This window comes from Podarcis raffonei, chromosome 13 (genome assembly GCF_027172205.1).
Source record: "Podarcis raffonei isolate rPodRaf1 chromosome 13, rPodRaf1.pri, whole genome shotgun sequence".
Taxonomy (NCBI): domain Eukaryota; kingdom Metazoa; phylum Chordata; class Lepidosauria; order Squamata; family Lacertidae; genus Podarcis; species Podarcis raffonei.
Window position 1 is genome coordinate 24,519,609 of NC_070614.1, and position 27,752 is coordinate 24,547,360.

The following is a 27,752-nucleotide window of genomic DNA, read 5'->3' on the forward strand; positions in this document are numbered from 1 at the left end:
AGATGATGTTGGCTATTTATTGAGCATTCATTCTAATTTGTTTGCAGTGACGTTATACAATATTGCGTCAAGAAACCACTATCCCACTTTCCAGTGTTTTACCGTTGCTTTCCTTACGGCACAGAAAGTATGGTTAGCAAGAGCACCAGGTCGGCTTTCGCTGCACAACCTGAATTTGGCGGTGACTGAATCCCACCTGAAACAAAGCGAGCCTGGAAGTCCCCTTAATGTGTGTGGCTTGGTGCTGCGCTGCACCTGCCTGAGTGACCTGCCTGATGCCGCTCTCCCCCCTGCCCCTTGCAAACACCTCACACCTGTTCTTTTAGAAAAGGAAGTTTATTAGTCATGCTGCTCACCAGGATGCAGTCTTAGAAAAGGAACAATGCAGCAGCTTGGCACAACCCTCCCCCTGCCCCTTGCTCTCGCCCCAGAGTGGTGTGTGGTCTCTGCCCTATGTGTGATGGCCTTAAGAAAAGTCCAAGCATATCTGGTACTCTGGGCACTCCTGTCCTCTCCCGGACGCAAGATCCACAGCAATGTAACAAGAACAGAAAGGCTCACTGGAAACTCTAGTGTGGTGGGAGCTTGCACACTCCATGGTTGAGTAAGAACATCCCTATACACACACACACACACCTCTACCTCCTTATCGGGCTATGGATGGCTCAGCCAAGCTACTGGCTGAGTTGCTAGAGCAGGCAGCATTGGTATAGGTTGTGGTGGAAATGCTGGGCATGGAATGGTGGAGGTACAGTGTCACTGGTAGGTTGTTTTAGGCTCTGGACTTAATGGCCTTTTAGCTTATATGGCAATGCATTACTACTTCATTGCTGCAGGTGGCAATGTACATTACTTGTTTCAAAATATGATGAAGCTGCCTTTGCTAGGTTTGGGGGCCCACCTCAATCTGTTGAGATGTCTGCCCCAAAATCTTGCCCTGTTGGCACCACTGCCAAGGGAACCCTGGCAGAGTTTGCTGCTGGGGACCGAGCATGCTGCCGACTTTCCCTCCTTGATCCCACAGGGGAGCTTGGGATAATCGCAGCAGGAGGGGGGGAAGAGGGGGCTGCTCAACCACTTCATGAATTGGTGGGCCAGAGATGTGTGTGTGTAGGCAGCTGCATGTGTTGAACATCATGGAAAGAAGCCTCTTTTTGGTGGTGCTTGGGGAAAAAAGTGAGGCTTCAGGCTCACCCACAAACTTAGGGGGGGGAAGCCCAAAGAGGTAGCTATAAGGAAGTGCTGAGAAGCACCTTACCCACACAACGAAGACGTCTTGGGTCACTGAACGCCCCCTCCCCACAGCCCTCCCCAAGCAGCAAGTTCAGTCAATGTAACGACAGCAAACCCATATGGGTACCCCACTGGAGAGCACCCAAATAGCAGTGCCCGAGTTAAAAATGGGCTGCTGCAAGTCAGCCTAGCAGGAAGGTACAGATGTTGACCTGGAACCCAGGCACTGCAGAAAGCCATCTTCAGTGCGCAGGATCTAGCTCAGGGACAAGGGTTAAGGTGGCTGGCTGACCGGACAAGAGTTTCCTCTTGGCTCTTGCTATTAACACTTTGCTTGCAGCCAAAGACTCACAATCCACCTTTTCTCTGTGCTCTCTGTCCTCTTTCACAGCCACACCTACTGGTCTGCCACTCCCCACCATGCCATAACCCAGGAAATGAGCACTGACCACAGGAGCCATGTTGCAAGCATGGCTCCTGGCCAGACCCAGCGAACAGCCCAAATAGCTTGGAAGGGACCCTGCCTCGACACCTTTCCTCTCCTCTCCTCCTTTCAGCGTGCCCAGCGGCAGCTGCTGTTCTTTCATGTGTGCAAATATAAGGCCCTTAGAGTGTGACTGCATAAAAAATAATCTCTTGAAAAATGGTTTGCGGGGTGCACAGACCTCCCTCTTGCACCATCGCATGGCATTACATTTGCATCCCTCCCCAGTCACTTTTCCTCCCCCAGTTCAGTAAAGTACTGTGCCAAACCCTTCCTTCTTTCGGTTCTGCACCACGCTGCTCTTCCTTCTGTCCGTCCAATCTTGTCTTCTGGTCCCTGGAAGCATTCTTGAGCTCCAAGGAGAATAGTTAAGAGGCAGCATGCTTCTTGGGCATGCAAATGGATTGCTTTGCTGATAGCACCTTGGGGTGGGCGGGCGAGGGGTGTTGCCACAGCAGGCTGGCAGGCAAAGCAAGCTCTCGGTCGTAGGAATGGTGTTTGATGGATTGCTATGAAGTCCTGTGCTCTATATGCTGAAACAGAAATATACAAAAATGCACCTTGGTGCCGCATTTGGGGGGCAGGGCTGCAAGATCTATATATATATATATATATATTGTGTGTGTGTGAGTGCACACCCATGTGAGGCCAAAAAGGGGAAACGTGAAAGATTACATGGTCAGCTCTTGATGGTCTTCCAATGCCACTCTAGCCTCACTCGCTGTCACTCTTGTCTGCCAGCATCGTGTCCGCCTCTTCTTTAATATGCAAGAGGGTGCTCATCTCAGGGCTCTCACCCCTCATCAGATCTGTGTTCTCTGCCTCATCCCCACCAACCTCCACCATCTCAGTGGCCTTCACTTCCACCTCCCCCTCTCGGATCTTCTTGACATGGAACGTGAAAGGTGGTACTTTGTAGACAGCTGTCTTGGAGCGTGCATAGACCACGTGGTCAGGAGTGAAGGACTTCTTCAGCTTCTCCCGGGAGGTCTTCATCTTCTCCCTGCGCTCATTGGTGACAATCTTGGTGCCCAACTTGTTCATCCTCTTCTCCAAGTTGTGTCGAGTCTTCTCCAGGTTCTGCTTGGTCTTCTCCAGGTTCTCTCTGGTCTTCACCTTGGTCTTTTCCAGGTTCTCTCTGGTCTTCAGCTTAGTCTTCTCCATCTTCTCTTTGGAGAAGGCCTTCTTGAAGTCATCCACTTTCCTCATGCCGCTCCTCTTAATGCGTTCTGCCCGTGACTCCTCAATAATCTCTTCCACCTCCACCTCTTCGTCTGAGGAGAGCTCAATATGTTCCTCTTCAGGGTGCTCCTCATCCACCACAACCTCTTCCCCTTCTTTTTCCGCCTCTTTCAAAGACTTACTAATGCTCAGCTTGGTTGGCAGCTTCACCTCATCCTGCAAGACACAAGAATGAAATCATGAGATTCTTAATGCTGGCTGCCCCATTCCCTGTGCTGTGGAGAGAAAGCAATCCCCACTGAAGGAGTCTTCAATTCTTCCCTACATCAACTAACAAGTGTCTCTTTTCTCTTGAGGAAGGGCTGAAGCTCAGAAGGTCCCAGGTTCAATTCCCAGCATCTCCAGCTAAAGCTGGGAACATCTCCTACCTGAAACTCTGTAGAGCTATTGCTGATCAGTGCAGACCAGGGGTACGGAAACCTCTTAGCTTCTGTGACCAGAAGTTTATCTGGGCCAATTCTGGCAGGTGGCTAGGGCAACTGCTGCTTTCTTGGGCTGCAGAGTGCACATCTTGAATGGGGCAAAGGAGACGGTGATGCCCCTCATTCCATCTCCTGCACTGGCAATTGAATCATTTCAACACTGGTGATGGGACAACAGCCTCCACTGAACCTAATGGTGGCAGACTGGTTTAGGGCAGATGTGGGGAACCTTTGGCCCTCCAGTTGTTGTTGAACTTACAACTCCCATCAATCTTGGCTGTTGGCCATGCTTGTTAGGGCTGATGGGACTTTTAGTTCAGCAACATCTAGAAGGCTAAGAGTCCCCTAAACCTGGTTTAGGAGATTAGCTGAGAATAGTGGAGGGACTGCTGCTGCCTGAGGCTGTTTCTTGCTGCCTAATTGTAGGGCCTGCCTATGTGGAAGAAGCCCACCTTGCAGAAACCTTCTCCAACCCAGCACTGGCCCCACCACTAAAGGACTTTCTCCCTTTAAGACAGCACATTTTTCAGAGCAGTCCAATGCAGTATTTTGACCATGGCAAAACTATAATTATCTCTCCCACATATATTGTTACTGTTCAGAGTTGTGAAGAATGTGATTGCACAAGTTTTGTGGGTACTTACTGCTTATTGTTTGTGGCAGCGTTTGGGAAAACATCCATCTCATCATGTGACATTTTGTGAACATTTTTTAGAGTTTCCTTTATTTCCAATGTACAATTTTGGGGGGCACAAGCTATACCAAGCCAATTTATATTGCGTCGTGTGCCCTGATAGACATAAACCCTCACTGGTTTATGTTGTTGTTTTCTCAGGCATGCTGCAAAAGCAGACACTTTCATAATCCTGATTGGACTATAATTCGTGGTTGATGTGCTGCATGAGGACTGATAGTTCACAGTGTGAGCAGACAGCCTGTAATTGGATTATGAGCTACTAAGGTGCAGTAAAGTTAGGGGGAAATTGTTAAAATAAGGAACTATAATCAACTTTTGAGAGTGGCTAAGAGCAGCAAAACTACACACACACCCCGTAAGCCTCTTCCACCTCCTCCACATTATTGTTAAATCTGTCTATCACCATCTATGTCCTTGGCACTTTAAGAAAACAGGCATGACAGGTCCCTGCATCATGGAAGTTACAATCCATAATAAGCACAGGGAAACAACAGAGAAAGGAGGTGAAATAGAGGCAGGCCTATGCAGGAGAAGAGTATGTGACCATTTCAAAGCATATATGCTTTGCTTTAAGTTACACTAAGTTATTGTTATTGTCAGAAAATTTGTTCATAGTGGAGAATGACACCATGACTAATATATTAAGTTTGTGGCACTTGCCTGAAAAAAATGCTGAAAGTCAAGGCTGCCCTCTGGTGCATATAGTCTGATACAGCACTTGCCCAAAGCAGCAAAAAAGGAAAGTGGGATGCTATGATTAGGAAATACTGTAATTCAGTAATAGGCCCTGAATAGTAATGGGCGCCTCCAAACAACCTGTTTATTGGGCATACACTCTGATTTGCTTGCACTCGTTCTGATTTGTTTGCGGGACATTTATATGACAATGAGCATTCACCCTGATTTGCTTGTTGTGGAGTATACACATCTTCCCATTAACCATTTGTTCAACCCACGCTTTCCAGTGCATTTCCCCATCAATTTCCTAGCTGCAGACAGACCTGTTCTCACTGCATTGGTCATCCTAAGTCAGGACTGTACCATTTCAGGGTGGGGGCTCCCATGACATGTACACTCTACCATGCAAAGAATAATAATCTCTTTATGCAGTAAACTCAGGGGGAAAGGTTCTAGCTTGGTCTCCTGGACATGCCAGTCTTCTAGATGGGAAGATTTTTTTGCATGAAGCAACTCACAATTATGTTATCCTCTGCTGCCCCCACCCCCCACAAGGCAGTTTGAAGTGGTGCCTCCTAGATATTGGGATGCCACCTCAGATCAGAATTAGACCAAACCTTCTGCTGTTAATTCAACTTCTTGTTCCTCTCTGAACAGAGCCCGGCCCAGCCATGGTGTGCCTGCATGCAGAAGGAAAGCGTGCAGGCAGGCATGTGGGTGAGGAGGGGGCAGATTGGAACTGATATTGGTTTTCACCCAAGCAGCACATAGCGTGCATCCCCCGCTTGGCATTCTTGGGACGCGCTGGAAATAGCCACCGCCGTACACAGCGTTGGGACTGGGGCTGAAAGATAGGCAGATTTATGACTCCTGGAATGGTACTATTTGAAAAGTAGAGGAGAGGGGGGAGGTAGGGAATTGCTGGGAAAAGTCACGAGCCAAGCCCAAGGGAAAACGGGGAACGAGGCACAGGAGGAAAGGCAACAGAACACTGACAATTCCAGGTTCCCACGCAGAAAACTCTTCTGCCGAATGAAGAACCTTGTGATTTTGGGAAACTTGAACATTTTTAAGACCCTCTTCAAGTCTGTCCAGCAAAAGCCCAAACTGTCTTTTGTCCCTGCCTTTTGCAGAGGGAATTCCTGAACGAAGCAAACTCTACCCTGCTTGAAATTCCTAGTTAGGCGCTGGTAATTTGTCTGTTTCATTCTTTAAGCCGTCAGGCATTCACACTATCTGACTGCTATAATGCCGAAAATAATGAATTAGGATATTACAAATTTTAAAAACTGGTGTATTATGGTCTTCTCTGGCAACCTAATTCAAGCAGTTGAAGGGTGTTATGACTCCTACATACTGACCCCAAACTTCTCCTTTGCTGTAAGCTACTATCAGAGCTGCAACTGAGTTTTCAGTTGCCATGCTATTTGGGGCACAGTGGGTACAATATAGCAGTGGTGGGTGAGACCATTTTATTTCTTTATTAAATTTGTATACCAGCCTTCATCAAAAGATCACAGGGCGGTTCACAATTGAAGTTAAGCACGCATCCACTATAGCCCTTGTGGTTTAGGCCACTTTATGACCCCCGTTTATTTTTAAATCAATCTTTTAATCAGTGCAAAAATGCTTTCCCAGCTATACTGTTTTTAAATGAAAGAGAAGTATAGTGCTATTACACCGTAATGCTGCTATGATTGCTTTATAAATGATTTTTTAAGAAGTCATTTCTGGTCACCACCCTTTCAAGCAACGTGACTAATGGCAGCGTTTCAACAGACTGGTTTGGGCTTCTTTGTTTTGCAGCAGTAGCTAGAATGCAGGCTTGACATGTGAGAAAAAAACCAAGCTGAAAATCCTCTTGTATCTGTGAAGATTACTGGCTTGCATGGGGCAAGTCATTGTCTCACAACCTCACACGTTGGTTACAATAAAAAAATAAGACAGCCCTAGGTAGCCACCTTGAGCTCCTCAGAGGAAGGAAAGGGTCCAAACATGACAAAGAAAAGCTTACGATTTGTGGGGTTGCATCAATACAGCAAAACGTCCAGAGAGCTGCACTGGTGTGGCAAGCAATGCAACTGAGGTGCTGCATGGAGGATATATCATACAAGGCCCTGCAGGTGTTAAGCTGGGACAGAGCTACATTGCCCAAAGGGACCGGCACACTGACTGTCCCACAGTCTATGGGTGAATATGCTCAAATATGAGTCCTAACTCAAGGCAGGGCAAGCAAAGTGCAACAGCTCCAGATGGATTGAGCTGCGGCCCTTGCTGCAAGGCCCCTAATCTCACACACCTTTTCCTGGGTAATACAGTTCCAAATTTTTACAAACTATCAAAGCAACAGCAAAACCTTCTCAGAAAGTTCTCTCACATTTCTCCATGCCTGGGTCCTCCCCAATGATATCTGCTGTAGACACCAGGAGTTCACCCCAGTCCCAATCATCTTTGGTGGTTCACAATGGGTTATTTCTAGCTTGTGGGGCGTGGGGCACCCCAATAGCCCCTTTCCCACAGCTCTATGGGATATAGGGAAGGGATCAGTCCTCTTGTTGGTGTCTTCTAAGGACACCCAATGGGCACTCAAATGGCCAGGTTCCCCAATATCCTCTACCAAGAGTACTAGGGTGGTAGGGAGAGCCTCTTGTTAGGTCCCCCATGCCCGGGCTGAGAAAGAAATTGCACTGGATACTAGAGATGGCTGTCCCTCAGGCCTCTGTTCCTCTCTTTCCTTCTTCATCAAGCCAGACTTCTTCCACTCCTGATTACTACCTCTTGGCTATTTAAATTTCTGAGCTCCAAGAGCCCTTCATTAGGTCTTGGTGGTGCCAGCTGCTCCCTACTCTGCTCTTCTTTTGGGCTTGCCTGACTGTCTCCTGGAAAGGAGGACTGGGGCCTCCTTAAAGGGGCAGTCATGGTAGAAGCCATTCTGCACAAGGCAATCCCCTGAGGATCTTCGCTGGAAGAAAGGAGGCACGGTAGGGCATTAGCATCACTGGTCAAATATTCTAGACCTAGAGTAACTTTCAACAAGTAGCTTTCAACAGTGTGTATGTGGCTACAGTGACACCCATTTTACAGGTGTCCAGAGGATTGGGCTGATGGCTTTGCAAATGAGAACAGAATCGGGTTCTAACGTGGACTTTGGCTATTTAAGTAGCATAGTGATAACAGAATGTGTTGAACTAGGAGTTCAGACCTTTTTTCTCTTATGCATGGGTTCAGCTGGTGGCTGTAGGTAAGCCATGAACTTTCAGCCCCAACACAGCGATAAAAGCACTTGTCTACCTCATAGGGCTGTTGTTACTGCGATAACATCTCAAATAATCGATCTGGCATGTAATGAAATGACTACAGCAGTTCTTACACAGGTCAACATGCTCTGACAAACTGTTTTTGGATATGGTGGTACTTTTAGTGTTGTCCTCATCAGGTATCAGGCAGATATTACTGTTTTAAGGTTTGCAGGTGACCCGTGTTTGCCAGACAAGCAGTGCAATGCCTGAGAAAAACCAGGTCCAGTGCTGAACTGTACAGAATGGCTGTGCTGGCTGCGGCTGATGGAAGTTGTATTCCAAAACCACCGGAGAGTACCAGGTTAGCAAAGGCTGGTAAAGAAAAACCCCATCATACAACAACAACGGAAACTTTAGAAATAGTTATTTAGTGGGATTTTGAATCTTGGATTCTCAGTTTCTGGCACTGAGAGTACCCATTCTACAATCAAACAGAGCAGAAGTGATTTTTCTAATCACTTTTTCTCTGCTGTTTACTCACACAAGCTGCCCTGGTTTTCCAGTCTTTTACTGGCTACGCAGCGCCAACATCTGCTTTAGTAATAAAGTCTGCAAATCTGGGACAAACTTCACATGTGGACTCTGGGGGGAAAGGGTGGTTCTTCGGAATCAGGATATCCCACCACCTCCCAGCCCCCAAATCCAGCAAGGGCAGTCATTTTCTCCACAACAACACCTGCAAGGGCAATTCCTCATCTCCCAGAGACTCTGGCCACCGCTGGACCAGCAACACCAGGAATCACTTCCTTCCCCCGGAAGTCACACAATGACAGCCTGAACAAAAGCTGCCCCCCTCTCCAGAGTGGCATAGCTACACCTGGAAGCCGGCCATATCCGGACGGCTCTGATCCTTATCGGCTCCTTCTTGGCTTCACAACATTGGTGCAAGGAAGGGCGAGTTCCAAACAGCCCCTCTGTTGCACGTAGGTCCCATCTTGACTGCCCCCGGCTTATGGCACACATGATGAACTACTACACCACAAATTGTGAAACATGGTCTGCCATGCAGAGCAGAATCCTGATTCTGAGCTTTTGTTCTTTTAAAGAGCTGCAGGTTTCAAGTCCTCAAGGTTTCAAACCTGCAAGTTTCAAGACCATCCATCTGTCAAGCTCTACTGTTTAAACTTAAATGGAAATGAGCTATGACCAACAGCAGCTACAATGCTCAGCATTCAACAAAGTATGCAAGAATATACAGACTTATCCCACTGCCAGTGTGCATACAAACAAAAACTGGAGAAGGCACATAGTCAGTAGAGCACGAGACTCTTAATCTCAGGGTCATGTGTTCAAGCCCCATGTTGGACAAAATATTTGCATTGCAGGGGGTTGGACTAGATGACCCTCGTAGTCCCTTCCAACTCTACAATTCTATGATTCTAACACAACAACGCAATGGAAGTATTCTCAAAACTGGCATGAACAGGTGGGGCTTTCTGTACTACCACATTTAAATTTGTGGTAGAAGGGGGAGGAAAAGGGATGGATGACCGGAAGCAGCACAGTCTTGGGTGGGGATTTTGAGAGAATTTTCTCTCAAAAAAACACACCTCTGATAGTATGTTTGAAATAATCTGGCCCCCCTGCCACGCCCCCTCCCCAATATGCTCTGGGAACAGTTGGTACAGTCCACACTGGATTCTGAGTGGAGGCATTTGTGACTGAAACTGCTAAGCTAGAGCAAAGCTAGAGCACACTTGACATGAGCGCATCCATGTGCACCCTAGACTGTGTTTTATCTTGTATTCTTATGCTGTGAACCACCCTGAGATATAAGGATGCAAATTTAATGATGATGATGATGATGATGATACAAATGACAAGCAGATCTGTTGAAGAGAGGCTCTAGCTAGTTTTGGTCAAGCAATTCCTGGCATAGTCCATTTCAGTTCTGCAGTGGTTTCAAAATGACTCCTTGTTCTTTAGCAGTAAAATTGACCAGACAAAGGATGGGCTTGCCAGACAAAGGGTCTAGCATGGCATGGCCTGCAAAGTGGCAGTCTGGAACCCTCCCAGTCAGTCCACCAACAACGTGAGTAAGACACACAGCCTGCCACTCGGAAACAATAAATTTATGCCATCAGGGTACCCTTTCCACATAAGGAACCTCTGCATGTATGCCATGAAACCCTCAGCGCACTGCAGAAGGAAACTGAGGCCTGTTCCAGGGCTTGTACTTAGTTCACATGGGGCCTGGATTGGGTCTCATAGCCGTTACCTTGTGTGACCTGAGACTGTGCCATGGAATGCATCCAACATTCCCCCTATGGCTGTGCATTGAGATGAAGCTTGGGAGTAGATGGGCCGGCTGCCTTTTAGGGAAGCTTACCTGCCAACAGTGATGCCCCCACTGAGGAAACTTATTCGCTCCTGAGGAAGAGGAACCCAGGATTCCCTGTCAAGAGCACACTTTGAAAATTAGCAAGCAAGGATGCTAGTCCACCATGAATTCATCGGCTGCTGTTTGTGTGCGTACACAACCAAAGGCACAAAAGGGGACTGGAATCTACTGGGAGGAACAAGGAAGAGCAAATTGACTCCTTTGTCCTGGAAGCAATATAGACTCAAAAGGGAGTGCTGTTGCAGACCCTCACTACCCCACCTCTGCTGTCTGCCGCACACAGAAAGGAAAGAAGGGAGTCTGGCTTGTGCACTCCAAAGTCCTTAATTTCCAGGTCCTGGGAAGGCTGGGTACACCTTTATGTGAGCTGCAAGGAGGCAAAGTAGAAGGGCTCAGCTGTGTATCACTCCCTCCCAACTTGCGAGCTCCACAGGACAGCTTTCCTTCCTGCTTCCCCCTCCATGTGTTCCCCATCCAAGTCCACGTTCCTGAGCAGTGAGTCACTGATCCAGCAGTCTTTATGGGCACACTCAAACCGCCTGGTTGCTACAACACATATAAACACTCCCCTTCATGTATAAAAGGCCAACAAGACACAAAGACGAGTGATGTTCCCAGCCTGGTGGGGCCTGGCGTTACGAAACTGGGGGTGGCGGAGGCGTAGGGAACAGCTAAAGGCCTGAGAGTGCGGTTGCATGAGAGAAGCAAAAACAACGGCACTGTCAGCCCAATTCAGGCTTCAAGAGGAGGGAAGGGGCATGGTTTCAAGCTCCAAATAAATATGGGCTTATCCAGACAGCCAGTGAACTTATGTCACTACCATATTTTAATATTTGGGTCAAGAAAATGACCCAAAGCACTTGGGTCCTCAATGAGATCAAGCCAAATGTGCATATTCTACAGTATCATGGTCTTGTCGGGGGGGGGGTGTCACAGCACTGCAAACCTGGACCTCCAGTGATGCCACCAAGAAACTCCCTCGTCACCCATTTTTTGTGCTTTAAAAAGAAGTTTCCTTTTTGAAAAATATAGAGTCAATGCAATGAATGAATAGGTAAATGCATGAACTTTAAATATAAAATAAAAAGCAAAGAGTTGCCTGAACAGTATACAGTGGTACCTCCGGTTGCGGACGGAATCTGTTCCGGAGGTCCGTTCGGATCCCGAGGTTTCTGCAACCTGAGGACCGCTTCTGTGCATGCACATGCGGGTGAAACCCGTTAAAATACTTGTGAGATTTTCACGTGCGCATCCCGAAGTTTACATAACCAGAGGGTTACGTAAATGGAGGTTCGACTGTATTCACATCTGTCATTTTAGTTGCAAAGCCAGACTTGTACCACAGCTGTGGGATGCTGTTTTTTGTCTGTCTCCATCCTTTGTGTGATGGTGTCCTAAATCTCCAATCAAGGACAACAGTGTGATACCAAATCTACCTGTAATAATTTTTGTGTGAAGCTGAGAGAGGGGAAATAGTTGTATTGCCATTTATTGTGTGTGTGTGTGTGTGTGTGTGTGTGTGTGTGTGTGTGTGAGAGAGAGAGAGAGAGAGAGAGAGAGAGAGAGAGAGAGAGAGAAAGAACCAGGGTTGTTGTGCACTCTGGCACTGAAGAGGGAGAGTGTTCGGCTTCCAAATAATAATGGATGGGAAAGAAAAGGTTCAAAGAATGGCATGGCACAGATTTGGTGGAGAAGTAACATTGCTTGTGTTCACCATTCCTTCCTTCCTTCCTTCCTTCCTTCCTTCCTTCCTTCCTTCCTTCCTTCCTTTTTTTAAAAAGCAGCTCTTATGCTGGACTGGTGCATTGCTGTACTGCTTGACCTGTAAAATGAGCTGTCAACTGATCGAAAGGGTTTTATTTATTGGATGGTATTCAGCTAGGTTTTGCTCTGAAATTAATGAATATGACTAATTTCAATGGGTCTACTCAGAGTGAAACTTAGTTGAATACCACCCATTGCTTGACTTTGACCCAATTAATTAAAATTTAATAAGCAAAAGCTACTATCCATTTTTCCAATGAAAAACCAACCTTTCCCTACTTTCATCCCTATTTCATTAGTAAACCAAAACTACACAAAATGTAAATTGGGATGCCAAACATATCCTGTGTGGGAACAGCAGCTGGGGGAGAGGGTATTCTGAGTGCAAAAACAGCTGGAGGGTTAAATGTTAAGCACCTTTCCTCATCCTATATTATTTAGATCAAATTTGCAACTTTCTATAGATGCTTTTAATTTTAAAAAGAAAATCAGGGCACTGTTACATCTACTGTGCAAATTCAACTTTGGCCTTTACTTCCTAGGAAGCATGTTTAGGATTCCACCTCAGCTGCATTACTTTTCCTTATGTAGTTTAAATCAAATTACATAGAGCTCACTTGGGCTTACTCTAAGCAAGCATGCACAGTATTGTAGTTCAATTCTCTCAATGTTTACTCAGAAATGCTGTTGGGTAATGCCTCCTAAATTAGTAGGCATATGACTGCATCCCTAATTGCATTATGAATGAATGAAAATACAAACTTTTTTTAAAAAATGGCACAAGGTTTGCAGATGGGACTGCGGGAGAGTGACATTGCTTGCTGCCACAAATATCAAACTTATGCCTGTGACATTTGATACAACTAGGTTCTACACTACAATCGCAGCAACAACAGATGTGCTGTTCTCTGGAGGGTGCAGGAAAGAAAACCACTTTATTTATAGTTTGTCATCCATTCTTTCATCCAAACAGAAAGTTGATTTTCCCAGAAAGAAAATATAGCACATGCAGTGCAGGGGAAAGGTATCACCCCTAGAAACAGAAACATATCCTGGAGAGATAATGTTATTGTAATGTTTTATTCTTTTATCTATGTGCTGCCCTGGAAGCTTGGGCAGCCCATAAATTCTCTACAAGAACAACAACGGTGATAAATAGTAGGCATTTTTATCCAACCCAAGGGTGAATACTACACACAAAAAACAATTTTCTGGGACCAAAGCAAGCTCCTCATTGGCCAATCTCTTCTCCAGATTAAAATCTTGATGAAGATTAGACAGACACAGATCTCATCACCTGTACAATCTAGCTATCCATCTGCCTACCTCTTCTCTTGCCCATCCCAGACCAGCAGAGTATGGGAGACTTCTTAAATGTGCATTTGGAAGCAACAGAAATCTGCTTGGGAGCCTGGCTCCTCTCCAGCCTCCAAAGGAGCCGAGTGTGAATTCTGTACTTCTTAGTCATAGCAAAGCACTTCATTGTTCCACATCCTCTCTCCTCTCCCTGGCCTTGCCCGCTAGGTGCGGCTTCAGGAGGGAGAGATTAAGGCAGGAATTTGAAACACATACGCCAGGAGGGGGCCTCCTATGCCCAGCAAGGAAAATAATGAGGCTCTTCACTCTACAGAAGCATCTGAAATCTGCGTTCCTCTCTCAGTGAGGGTGTGGTTGGACAGCTAAAATTCCAAACTGGAACAAGCCTACAACTGGGATCAGGCAGATGATAAATTTATTTCCTAGCAGCAAATGTAGCCGTAGGTCAGGAAACGCTCCAGTTTACCAAGATGATCTGCCCAGAAACAGCATATATGAGGTTGCTCATTCTTTTCGCCAAATGGAATGTGGAATGTCCATCCAGCACACAGTTGCCAGCTTTGCTGCACCTGACATGGGCTCTATATGCCTTTAACAGCTGCACAGCAGGCTTGAGGTTCAACAGGATCCTCCTTTTCCCATTGCTAGACCTCAAGGCTAAAAAGAGCCCTATCTGGGTGAATTTCTGCTTGATATGCATCTGTCAAAAGTCACAGTGGCGTCACACCCCTGAAGAACAGCCCACTCATTTACCTGTATGGGGTCAGCCTCAGTCTGGGCCCTGCTTTCAGGGAACGCAAATGCTAACACAAGGATTCCTAGTCGTTGAGTGTGAAAACAGCAGGCCACACCTACATTTAATACAGCCTTGTATTTAAACACTTGCTGGCTGCTAGTGATAAGTGACAAGGAGCTGCATGCAGACAAAGGCATGGAATTCGATGAAGCACAATGAGTAGGCTGGCTCAGGCAGAATGGCACACCCTTTCCCTCCTCTGGGCTCAGCACAGAAACCAAGCAGGCTGGCAAAGGGGAGATGCCCTACTTTTCCATACACCCCATAAAAATCCAGTGGACAGCTGCGGGAGGGGCAGAGCTCTTTTCAGCTTCTTCTGTGAGTCCCCAGCAGGCTAGTAAGGGTTTTTTTAAATAAATAAAAACAGACTGGTAACTTTTTGTGGGTTTGTTTACAAAGCTGATTTAATAATAGGAGTTCGTTAAAATGCTGCAAGAGATCTAGGGCCCCCTAAACTTTTCTTCGGACAAGAAGCTGGGCCTATGTTGAGCTTTGAACAGAACATTCTTTTAAAAAAAGACAAACAAAAGCAAAACCTTATAGTAGCTGACTTCTGCACAGCAAAGATAAAAGGTACAATGCAGAATATTCTCCTGCATAAGCTCGGGAACTTCACAAGAGCTTGCTCAGGAGAACTTCCTGCTGGATTACTATTATGGTTCCAGTCACTGTTATTGTGCAAGGCAACCTAAGCTATAGGAGACAGGCCTCTGCTCTTAGGAGCCAACAGTTTAAATTTTGACAGCTGGATGGCTCAGATTTGCAGTCCAAAATTTATGGTGGGCACCAAGGTAGGGAAGGCTGATGCACACACACACACACATACACACATAGCACGTTCCAGATAAAGTTCATTAGCTTAGTTCTCACTGAAATCAATGGCCTTACATTAGACATGCCCAATCTGTCCCAATGATTTCAATAGGAACTAGCAGTCCAACTCCAACCCACAGTATTTCAAATATGGTATTCTTAGGGAACCAGAATAGATCTGGGGTGGGATTACCCATCTGTGGATTAGAAACAAGAAAAAAACCTTGTAGAGATGTCTCTCAAAATCCCATGAAATATTTATTTTGTGGAGCTGAGTTAAAGAGGAGCATTAGTTTCATTCAAACCTTTTGCTCAAGTACAAAGGCTGCCAAATATACATTATTATTTCATACTCCGGACCCAAAACAATCCCTGAAGAATGCACTTTAGATTTTCAGAAGACCCATGATTTGTCCAGTTTTAATTTTGCTACCTCTTGAATTTGATGCTGTCCAAAAACTTAGAGGAGCTGATTTCCATTTACGTGACCCATTGGCACACACATTGCTTTGGGCAGGACTCTGCCAAGATGTGCCACCTTGCCAGGGCAAGCTAGTTTGCACGACAGTGAGGCAGATTCGAAAACGTCACTTGCCAGCTAACATACAGCAGGTAGATCCTGTTGCCAGGCTCAAAGCACACATGAAGCAAGGCGGCACCAACACTTGGACCCCTTCCCATGCACTGACCTCAGGGAAATGTCTACTTGGAGTGTCCAGAGCTTGTGGCCATTCTCAAACTGCTTGTACCTGTTAGTTCATCTTCTGCCAGCTCCCTAAGATTGCAGTAGCCAAACCAAGCAGTTAAGCAGATGGTGATGTTCAGGAACATGTTAGGGGGAAAAGGAGAAAAGAAGCTCTAGAGGACCTGAGAGGGTGTTTCCGGAGGACAAGAAGATATAATATATCCTTGTGTTCAGCTCAGTGGGATGTAAAGCACAACAATTCCTCAAAGGAATGGTGCCAGTCAGGTGGCGTGGAGAGAGAGGACTCTCCACCCTGGGTTTTAGACCACATAGAATTATTTCTCAGGAGCATCTACATTTGTAGCCAACTATAGGCTATGCATGCAAGAAAAAGCACATATTCATTTGAGGAAAGAGGGCGTGTCCGGCTTTTGTTGATTGAAACCTAGTTCTTTAGTTGCATTGTTTTGATCGTTATCATTTCTACAGTGAGTATGAGGAATAAAAATAATCATCATCAAAAGAGGGAGCAATGCAATCTTTGATTGTATCCATGAGCAGCCCTTTGGATCTTACTCTGAATTCCTCATGCCCGAAATCCGCTCCCACTGAGCTTCAAAATGGCTGCAGACTCCCTCCCACTTTCATGGAAAGATAAGCTAAAGCAACAGGAGAAGCTGTACCTTGTTCAAGACTATCATACAGTGCTCAAAATTAATTAATTAATTATTATTATTATTATTATTATTATTATTATTTCATATTTATACTGCTTTATAGTAAGAAAAATGGGGGGGGGTGTACCAGAGGGATCTTTTGTGAGAGCCCTATAATTGTTAAGAGAAGGCTATGGGAAGCCATGATTTGGCTAAAGTTGGTTGGGGCCAAGGGTGGGGCTTGTGGCCCTCCTCTCTTCCCCCCTTTCTCCCAATAAGCTGCATTACAAACTGAACAGTGCATAGCACCCAAGAGCTCTGAGTATCCTGCTCTCCTTTTCTCCTTCCCTTCCGGAGGCAGCGAGGCAAACACAGCAAAAAGGCACACAACAGTTAAAGCAGAAGCCTCCTGCCCCGCCCTCTGGTCTACCAAGAAGCTAAAATGAACCAGGACCTCTCTGCAAGCAGAAGGAGCAGGGCCCTGGGTCTCAATGAGGCCAGCAGCCGTTACGCAGGGGCCTGGTCAGCTGCTTTCAGAGTCTCAGGAGAAGGGGCTCAGTATGATCCGTGGATGGCTTTGCCTCCATTGGGCCAGAGTGGCTGCCTCCCTTCTCATCCTGTGCTGGTTGGGGCCAGGGCCCATTCTCAGAAGGCAAAGTCTCTTCCGAAGGCTCAGAAGGCTCACTGTCTTCCAAAAAGGGCATGCTCTCCGGTGAAAGGCCAAAGGGCATGCTCTCCGGCGATGGTCCATGGATGCTCTTGGGCTAAGATGAGGAAAAGGAATGATCAGTGGGCACCATCGAGGGATCCAAAGGCTTCTTGGTAAGCACAGCCACAGCCGCCAGGCGCAGGCCAAGTCAATATCACGGCAGCAGGGATGTTGCGCAAGCAAAGGCGCCCATAGCAGCCGGGCAAAGAATTCCCTCATCCCCCCAAAAAGTAACAGGCCCCTGCTCTCACACACCTATGTTAATAGGCATTTTCAGCCCACAAAGAAATGAAAGCTTCCTTTCTTGTCTCGCCGTGGACCGTTCTTACTCGCCACAGGTGACTTGCTATTCCAGGTCTGAAGAACTTGTGATTCACCCAAGGTAACCACAAACCCGCCACCAATGAGTTATGGCCTGTCAGGTGCTTAAGAACCCCACCCTGATTTTTGCAGGCTGCAAAAACAAGAGGCTTCCCTTCCTGTGATTTGATATTTTTCAGAATTTCCTATGTACCGCTATTAAGTGCCTTCCTTCCTCATTACTGAAGTAAATGCTAGTCTTTTTCTCATTTCACCTGACCACATTTGTGCCTGCTTTTATCTGTCAGATACTGAAGGTTGTTTGGAGGGGCAGGGAGGGTCTTGGGGATAAAAAGGAAAGAGGTTGTGCTGCAACCCTAAAAGCTTGCAACCGAAAAATAACTTTTATTTCCTTCTGAAAATTAATGCACTTTCTGCTTCAAATGTGTATCCCATCTTTCAATGCAAACAGGTCAATTGACTGATTCCGGAGTTTCTTTCTCCTTCTCCCTGAAGCTATCCATAACTCACAACCAGACAGCTTGCAGAAGGTGGAGTGAGACACACACGCCCCAACCTAAGCCATATCTGCCTCAAGGTGCAGACTAAACATCCTGTGGCATTCTGTTCTAAATGTTTAATCTGCTTTTCCTTCCCCCGACATGATACAAAATCAACAAAAGCCTCCTGCTCTGGTCTTTGTTCTGTTTTGCAGGCATTGTCAGGTTTGGAATTTACTCCAGGAGCCTGACAAGGGACCACAGGTAGGCTTGGTTCCCTTTTGTAACAAATGCACCTAGAATAAAACTTTTCGGGGAAGTCTGTTTTTATGCAAAAGTACTTTTTGGACTGCCCATTTCCTCCGGTAACAAATGTCTTCCCCAAATGGCTTTTCTTCACTTGTTCTTTTCTCTACTTTTGGTGCATTTCGCTTTCTCGTTTCTCCATCTCACATAAATCATGGCACTAAACCCATGAGTACAGCCTCAGTGTGATGAATTCTCACTGTCCCAAACTGTATTATAGCCAGAGAGCACAGGGAAGAGCGTGTGCAAGTGCATGTGCGTGCTTCTCTCTTGCTCCTCTTCCTCTTGTTATAACCTGTCAGTTGATGTCAAACAATAGGTGCCTGCTTAATGGATAGTGCAGCTGCTCTTTGTCTAGAATCATAGAATCATAGAGTTGGAAGAGACCACAAGGGCCATCGAGTCCAACCCCCTGCCAAGCAGGAAACACCATCAGAGCACTCCTGACATATGGTTGTCAAGCCTCTGCTTAAAGACCTCCAAAGAAGGAGACTCCATCACACTAAAGTCATGTCAAACCCAATTCTAAAATTGTGGTGGGGCTGAAAATCAGTTTTGCATGGCAGTGGTTGCAAAAGGCATGGCAAAGTAAAATAACTTTTTGATTTGGTGAAAGAGCTGTTTTCAGGGACACAGGGAACTGCCTTAGCAACTCTCCAGGGATGGAGACAGGAATCTTCCCCAGCTCTGCTTGCATATGCTGGGGACTGAACATGCAAAACACACTATTACTGTGCTCTTTCCTCCAGGGTTTAGGGGTGCTAGACTTCTATTGCTTTGGAATTAGCACCGATGGCCTGTGCCTATGCAAAGCCTACTCAGCTTGTACATTTGTTGAAAGAGAAAAAGTGTACAAAGCTACCGTATGGTCCCAGTGCTCTGGACTCCAAAGGAAACTGGTTCAGTAAAACATGGCTATGGAACCTGTGGCCCTCAAGATGTTGCTAGACTCCAGGTCCCATCTGCCTCAGGCGCCATGGACAGTTGTCAGGGATTATGGGAGATGTTGTCAAACAACATTTGGAGGGCCACAGTGCCCCCATCCTTCATGTAAAGGCTTTCTTGCCCTGTTCTCAAGGAAGGGCTGCTGAATTTACAACTCGATAAACAATGCTGATTGAGAGGATAGAAATAAAATGGCTCCATAAATATTTCATTGAGATTGATAGCAAACCCTTTTGATGTCTAAAGTTTGGCAAAAGATACAACTTTGTTCATGGCTGGAATGAGATGTAATTACTTCCAATAGAAAAGCTGCGTTTATTTCTGTGAGCCCACAAGTACTATTATTGTTGTAGCTGTCGTTACAACTTAGGTACCACTATGGCACCATGCCCCACTTTTATCCTCTTTCCAACTTTATCTTATCTTGAATACCAATGGGAAATGTTGCTTCCTTCTATCAAGCTGCCTTGTTCTGAGCCAGTTTATTGCTGCACTGCACAATCTGTTTCGACAATGCAAACAGCATTCCAACAAGGCCATGTTTCCAGCCTCAATTGCTTTAAAATAAACAGCAAGAGCAGCAACATGTTAATAATAAATCCTTCAGATTCTGCATTCTACGTGGGCAGAGAAACAATGCTATGCATCTAGATACAGAGCTTTTTCTTCATTTAGAAATTTGAAAAAGTAACCTTTTTTGCTAGCAGCCAAAGATTATCATGAGATACTGCTGTTTAAATGGTGTCGATGGGAACCATGAAGCTGAATTCTCTGGGTGTCACTGGGGAACCGCAGCTTTGAGGCCACGAGTGAGTCCGAAAATAGATAGAACAATCCCACAGCTGGCTCCCAGGAGAGGGCGCAGGCATGGCCTTATAGGGCCTTCTGCGGCTCTAACTGGGATGGATTTTTACGACCGAAGGACAAAAACTCATTTGTCAAAAGCACATTGCAGCATCCAGGAGTTGCAGTTGTTCTTCTGACAAAGAGAGGCTGCTGTGTTACAGTAGACTCCAAAGTGAGGAGGGGGGAATAGGTGGGGTGAGGTAGCCTTTGACACTGCAAACCACATGCCCGAGTGTGTGAGCATGGGTGCACATGTATATCACAGAGTCCATATGCAGGTTGGGCCAAATCATGGTTCTCTCTGCAGTTTTGCTCCTGTTGCATATAGGACAAATGAAGAACCATCTTCTTCTCTTGTGGAATTGGTGTGGAAGTAAATATATCAGAACAGATGAAGGGCTTGCATACAGAAGTAAAGAATGACTGTCATCAAGGTTGTGTGTATGAATTCAATACACGGCGTAGATAAGAGAACCCTGAAAATCTCCAAGAATTTTGTCTACCTTGTGGTTCTGCTGGAAAGTTTGAAGAGGTGCCGGCAGCCCGACAGTAGTTCACAGCCAAAGGGAGACTTGGGGTGCAGCTTCTGATGATCAAGGATGGGTTTTCAGCAGCCCATATTGTTCTCTCTTCCTCTTGATTCATGGCAATCGTCTTGCAGAGAAAGTCATTCCCTCACCCACCTACACTTTTGTGTTTACACCAAAGAAAGCTTCTTCGGCATTCTTTCCAAAATCATAGGTGTGTTTGTAAGTACAACTTTCAGATTACATGTGGCCAGAACAAATAGGAAATGTAGACAGAGATCTAGAAAAACAAACTCTTTCTCCTATTTGCCTTAAGTTCCCACCACTGCCTTTAAAAGTGAGAAGGGGTCTGCCCCTCTGTTTTACTGGAAGCCAAGGATGCTACCACCACCATCACACACAAAGGGAGGAGAAGCAAGGAATAACGGAAAGATGTGGAAAAATAATTCCATCTCATTGGCATCTAAACAGCACTACCAAAGACAGGAGTCAATGACTGTGAATGATCTGGAATTCCAAATGACCCAGGCAGGAAAACAAGCAGCATTTCCAAGGAGTCAGCACAAGAGGTACTCATACCACCACCTACTCATTCCAGATTGAATAAATCCAGAACAAATGCCACACCCTGATTCTATTTTCACAAAGGAGCAATTCACACATTGCATTTTGGAGTATTATCTACAATGTTTTAAGTGTGCACCCTTCAAATTGTAAAGACTCTGCAAAGACGTATTGTGCGAAAATCATGAATGCCAAACCTGCGTTCAGTGGTAAACCTGGGTTTGCTATTGTGTAATTGCAGAGGTGGGGGAAACGCTTTCAGCATGAGGGCCACATTCCCTTCTGAACAAGGGCCAGATGGCAATGGTGGGTGGGATCAGAGGCAAAAGTGGCAGAAGAACAAATTTGCATTTCACCTTCGTATGCTAGCCTAGTTTCTACACACCATCACACAATCTTCTCTATCCTCCATCCAGGCTAGCAAGAGGCATTATCAGAGTTGAAGGGCATGTTACAGCCAGGCAAAAATATTTGGGGTGCAAAACAGAGCCAGTGAGGGCTGTGGCCTAGGAGAATTTGAAGAATCAGCCAGCATTTGACTCTCAAGCCTGAGTGTCTAATGCATTAAAATGCCCAAATGTAGAAAGCAGTTATTTCAAAGTTTTTAAAGAAGGACTCCTCAGGACTGTCTCCTGTGCTCTAGGTATTGCCTAACATGCTTCAGACTCTTATTTTTTTTAACAGAATCATTGTCAGCTGCAGTGTGAGTTGTGTAGGCAAGGTCAGGTGGCCTGGGCCTTAGAGACAACCAAAGTGATGGTGATAGAACACAGTAGAAGTAGAGGGCAGACCTTGGCACTCCTACCTGCCAGTCCTCACTCCCTGTACTCAAGTAGCCTTAGCAAACACCAGGCCATACTCAGGCCGCATGAGCTTGGTGCATGTTGATTTGCTAATTCTGACGAGGGCATGAAGCAACAACGAAAGTGCGTCCTGCAATGTTCACAGTCACACCCGTGCAAGCAACTGCTTTAATAAGTTCTGAGGAAATCATCCGCCTCTGATGTGGTTGATAGTAATAATTCACCCAGATCATGGCGCCAAACTTGCTCTGCCACCCCACTCCACAGTATTCATATAGTGCCCCACCTCCACCCCACTCAGTCATCCTAGATGGGATTCTCTGAAAGCTTGAATCAAAAGCATAGATTGAAGGCTGCAAACTCTCCTGCCTAGAGAGTTTTCAGAGTGTTAGTCCTATAGCTGCAGGACAGGGAATGTTAGTATTTTAGCAGCGCAACCCAATTCTCGCCCCAGATGGCAAGCTCTGTTCAGCGTGCAAGACAAGAGTAATTCTGAAACAAAACAAACAGTGCCAGAAGCATCCACAGCAACAGTACAGGCTGACCTCAGTGAGAAAAAATCCCCCTTTGAAAGCAAATCTATTTTCTCCCATTGTTTGAAAAGTTGTTGCAACAGGGCAAGGTTCTGGTATATACACCACCAGCTTTTCCTAGGCCCCCTACAGTCCATTGTGATTAATCACTGTGTTATGGGGCTACGTGTGAGGGAAGCGCTTGCTCTCTATTTACTTCAAAGGGCAGCATTTAATCATTGTTCCTGCAGCCCTTTATGGTGTACAGAAGCCCTTCGTGAGTCTAATTTCATTTTCGCCCCACCACAACCCTGTGCCATCACTACATTTCCTTCATTTACTATAGGCCTGCAGGGTTGGACATCATTATTCCCATTTCAAAGATAAGTTAACAAAGGATGTTTACGTGAGACTATATGCATGTGACTCTTAAGGGCAATGCTGGGATATGAACTCCAGACTCACAATATTTCAGCCAACGGTTCAGCCGCTGGAAAATGCCAACACTCCACAATGGGCAACTATGAGGTGGCTACTCCTACTAATAGCCAACATGGTGGGGCACTGGCTAGAGTGTGACATCTGGAAATGGAAATGCTGGATTCAGGTCCTTAACTCAGGCATGAAGCTCTCTGAGTGGCTGCAGCAAGTCACCATCCCTCACACTGCAATCCTATACAAGCTGTCCTCAGAGTAAGCCCTGTGGAACTCAATGAGACATCAGAATATGCCAGCAGGTTTCCACTGCGAGCCTCTCTTACATCATTGTGAGGTTAACATGCTGCTCTGAACCCATTGTAGGAAAAGTGAGATATAAAGTCTAATACATATCAAATAGAAATAGTAGGCAGCATTGCAGCTGCATATAAGGAATGCTGCTTTGTGGAGGTACAAGGAAAGGCACTAATGGCTTCCATCTGCATGGCTTATGGCTTTCCAGTGGTTCTATCCTTATCATGCCTCCCGTTGTCCGCAAAAAAAAGAAAATCCCTGTTGTCTCCAACCATGAGGTAGAAATGAGAAAATAAAACGATCATCATAAAAAAATGAAGATACCATTTGGTCTAGTGGTGTGATACCAGGATCACTGAATAATCACTTCAGTAAATGTGGATTTTTCTTATGGGCCAACACAGGTAGGACCCCTTATATTTTATTTATCTTTTTTGTGATTCAAGACATGTCAGCTTACTGGGATGTCCTTGAATATCTTGAATGGCCAAAGGAAAAATGGCAAGGTGGGTGGAAAACCCATTATCTGCATAGCCTGAGAAATTTACCTCCTGTATATCTGATCAATATCTGGTATTCACTGAGAAAATAACATTATAATGCCAATGCTAAACCAATTCTATGCGGGCTTAGTCAGAAACAACTGCCACTGAGTTTAAGGTAATTCACTTCAAGTTCCAGGTAAGGACACATAGGGCTGCAGCCTTAGTATATATATAGTATATATAGCACTTTTGATGGGAGTTCTCTATTGCACACAGGGCTCTCTGAGAAATTCTTAAGAACCATCCTGTACTACAAGTTAATATTATTATTCCCATATGACAGAGGCAGGTCTGAAGGTTTGTTACCTGTGCATTGTCACCTAGTTCCCCCAGGGATGAGCTGCAATTTGAACTAGCTCCTGGCTCATTCCCTTAACCACTATACTGCACCACAGTAACCCAACATCTAACAGAACCACACCCATGTTCCCTATTGAGTTCATTCTAGGGGAACCAGACCCTGAAGGTGCTTTACGGAGTCCAAAGTTTACTATCCCTGCACCTTCACAACTTGGAACCCCAGGCTCCACTGTTCAAGAACCTATTCAAGATCAGGTTGCTGATCTGGTTTCCACAAAAACCCAAGAGCATTTTGCCACCGCCTCATAACTGTTTAGACTCCAGTGAAAGGGGAGAGGAAATATCTCAACCAAAATAGTATCTGTGTTCATATTTGTAAAATGCCCTGAAAAATAAAACAGCACAAACAGATTTTCCTTTCTATCCCCTCCTCCGTTGGCTGCTGCATGTTCCATTTCTCTCTCCTCACTCCTGCACAATTTTCCTACTGGTGGGGCCTGAAATTCCCTCAACATAATCTACAAGGCTTCCGATAAAGTGTATTTATAAATCTGGTTTGGTGGTGTTCATAACCCTTATATACTGGAGTATTCCCGCCTTTGAGGCATGATATAATTGAGAATGCTCAAGCCGTGAATCAGAGGGCTATATCCGTCAGCTACTTGCCAGATTCCTCAACCAGACATAACTAGATCCCCTTTCATGTTGCGATAGTAAGAAACGCAGCTACATTTTTGTAGGTTTTCTGTCCTAAGCTGTGTGTGTGTGTGTGTGTGTGTGTGTGTGTGTCCTTACAGGACAGGGCAACCTATCTCATAATGTCCCACTTCTCCTCCAACACAGGTATTAAAGGCCAGACCGCCACAGAATAGGAAGCATAGTTCAGAGCTGCCTATTTTGAACTGTTTGATATTAGGAGGTCTGTAAGGCTAGCCAGCAAACGTGTTAGAAAGAGGACTGCAAACAGCAGAACAAAGCAACCTCTCACTGAAGTGGTGAAAAAGCTCCAGGGCCTGAAAGGTCAGGGCCAAAAGAATCTGTAACCCACACTGCATCAGATTTAGTTTTGCAGGGAAAGTAGAAAGCACAGACCCAAGGGACAGAGAGCTCTGACTTAGCACCAAACCTGCAGAGTCGGAGCGTGCTCCCTGCAATGCTACTTCTCTAACAGACAACTGTGAAAATGTGCAGATTGCTTTCCCAAATGATTGCCCCAATAAGCACATTTTACAAACCGAAAAAGGGATTTCCAGGCTTTGTAGCTTTAAGGACACTGGATGGCTTTCTACTGCCACGAGACAACAGGTTATTCCCCCCCCCCCAGCTCCCTCTACGGTTCTTTGGCAAATTCCTGCAAAGTTTGCACTGGTGTAGCATTTAAGGCGAACTCTGGAATCTTCGCAAAAAAATTGGGCAATACATTTGTTCTCCTTAGGATTCCAGTGATGACACAAGTCCTGAATTTCCTATATATGGCATGCTGTAGCATGGGAATTTTGGGAAGCCCCATATAGAAGGCAAGAGGCGCCATCATGCTGGACGGTCTTACGCACCAACCGAAAAAGACACAAGCGGGAGAGATCAAAAGGTGCCTTACCTGGTAGATCATGACTTTAAAATTCCTGCGCTTCAGCAGCTCTGCCTCATTAGATTCCAGCTTCTTGATTTGGCCAGCTTGCTTCTCCAGGTTCTGCCGAACAGTTTTGACGTTGACACTGACCTTGCGGACCTTCTCCAACATCTTGTTGACCGTATTACTGGTGGTGGAGTGGGCCTTCGTGAGCTTAGCGAGCTCCCCTTGGATGCTGGACACCACCCCATCCATCTCCTGCTGCCTTTCCTCCAGCTGACTCTGGGTCAGCTGAATCTGATCAACAGCTCCGATGATCTTGTCCAGAAGGGTAAGAACCATAACACCATTGATCTGGTCAGATTTGATGGGTTCTTCGGTCTCACCTGCTGGCTCCTCCGAGGCCTCAGAGACTGTTGGCTGCTCGACGATCTGGAGGGTGGTGTCTGCCATGGTTGCTCAGGAGTCCTGACTAGCAGAGCCTGGAGAAGTTTGACACTGCAGGGACAAGAGAGAGAGAGAGAGAGAGAGAGAGAGAGAGAGAGAGAGAGAGAAGGGGAGGCTGAATCTGAGATCTCTCAGATCTGGGAGGCGAGCCAGAAGCCAAGAGCGCAGTGTGTGGATGTGTGCTTCAATTGAAATGGCACAACCCTTGCAAAGCTGTCCGGAGAAACTGTCCTGCAAAATTTTCCAAGCTTCCAGGCCATTGGCTGACTCCACCTCAACTAGAGGAAAGGAGCCTCTTGCCAAATGCCTGGCAGACCCACCCCTTTTTTTCTGAAATGATTAAAATAGTTGGAGAGGAGGCAACGGCTTTAGCATGCGAGCACAGGCAGGGTTCGCTTGCTCGCTCACTCACTCGCAGAGGAATGCAGCGCTTCAAACTTCAACAGCCTCTGATTTTAATAGACAGGACGAAGGCAGGGATTCCTAGCAAGATTTCTGGGGAATCCAGGGCGGTGGCGGCAGGGGACAAAACAAAACAAGCTCTGTGCAAAGCTGCTGATGAGAAACCGAGAGCCCTGAACAGAACTGCAAATGTTTAAGTGTGGCTGGGACAAACCCAAAGGGATCCCTGTCTTCAGCCAGACCTGCACAAAGTGGAGCGTTTCCTTTTAAAGTCACAGAGTGACAGTTTAGGGCACGTGTGGCTTGGATCACTCACCAAGCGCAACTGGCTGTGTTAGTGAGCACATTTATACTGCAGAGATGTGATCACAAGAGCAGGCACATTCAGCTCAGATGCACTTCAGAAACCCAATCTGAATTAAAAGGAGAGTTATTTGGTATATAATGCGGAGGGAGTAGGCAAGGGAAGATCATGAGAACACTATCTGCTGCAGGTGGCAACCATGCCCATAAGCAGGGGTCAGCAAACTTTTTCAGCAGGGGGCCGGTCCACTCTCCCTCAGACCTTGTGGGGGGCTGGACTATATATTTTTTGGGGGGGTGGGAATGAACAAATTCCTATGCCCCACAAATAACCCAGAGATGCATTTAAAATAAAAGCACACATTCTACTCATGTAAAAACAGCCGATTCCCAGACCGCCCGTGGGCCGGATTTAGAAGGCGATAGGGCCGGTTCTGGCCCCCGGGCCTTAGTTTGCCTACCCATGCCCATAAGCAACAGTTGCCATATTATGCAGTGTGAAAAATCAAATCCTGATTGTGAATCTGATGCAAAGGGCCTATCTGAGGATGATTGTGGCTGTTTTCTGGTGCAGTCAATGAAGGCGACAGGCCCTGTTTTTATTTTAAAATGTAGATTATTATGTATTAATTACATTCATAAACCACCTTTGTTCCATAAAGTTTGAGACAGTTTGCCTTTTGGCAAAAGCCTCCGAAGGGGCATAAAATAAAATAATAAAAATATATCAGCAAAGTATTTTTTTTTTTTTAAGGAACAGCAGTAGGCACATGTGATAGGCTTGACAAAAGGGTGACATCTTCCTGGCATCAGCTTCTAATTTTGCCTTTCTGTGGTATAACCAAAGGGAAGAAAATACCAATGTCTGTTCCAAATAATCAAGAAAGGGGTAGGCCCTTTCATGGGGAAAGACCTGTCTTCTAGCATATACAGTAATGGTCTCCCAGTGTGAAGCAAAATAACAATATTAGCTGTTTTGCAAGTGAGTCTGAAAAAGCTGGGTTTTTTTTTGTC

General features: G+C 45.9%; 1 protein-coding gene across 1 annotated transcript; it reads right to left on the reverse strand.

Moving 5' to 3' along the window:
- Positions 1-26,440, reverse strand: CAVIN1 (caveolae associated protein 1). The gene is made up of 2 exons (XM_053361352.1): positions 25,614-26,440; positions 1-3,115 (listed from the first exon to the last, which is right to left on the reverse strand). Exons 1-2 carry the CDS (start codon positions 26,037-26,039, stop codon positions 2,432-2,434), a joined length of 1,110 nt encoding a protein of 369 aa, XP_053217327.1. The 5' UTR covers positions 26,040-26,440; the 3' UTR covers positions 1-2,431.
- Between the last annotated feature and the right edge of the window lie 1,312 nt (positions 26,441-27,752).

Coding starts and splice junctions, on each gene's coding strand:
- CAVIN1 (XM_053361352.1), bottom strand. CDS start 26,039: ATGGCAGACACCACCCTCCAGATCGTCGAGCAGCCAACAGTCTCTGAG. Junction 3,116..25,613: donor TTAAAGTCATGATCTACCAG/GTAAGGCACCTT, acceptor TGTGTCTTGCAG/GATGAGGTGAAGCTGCCAAC.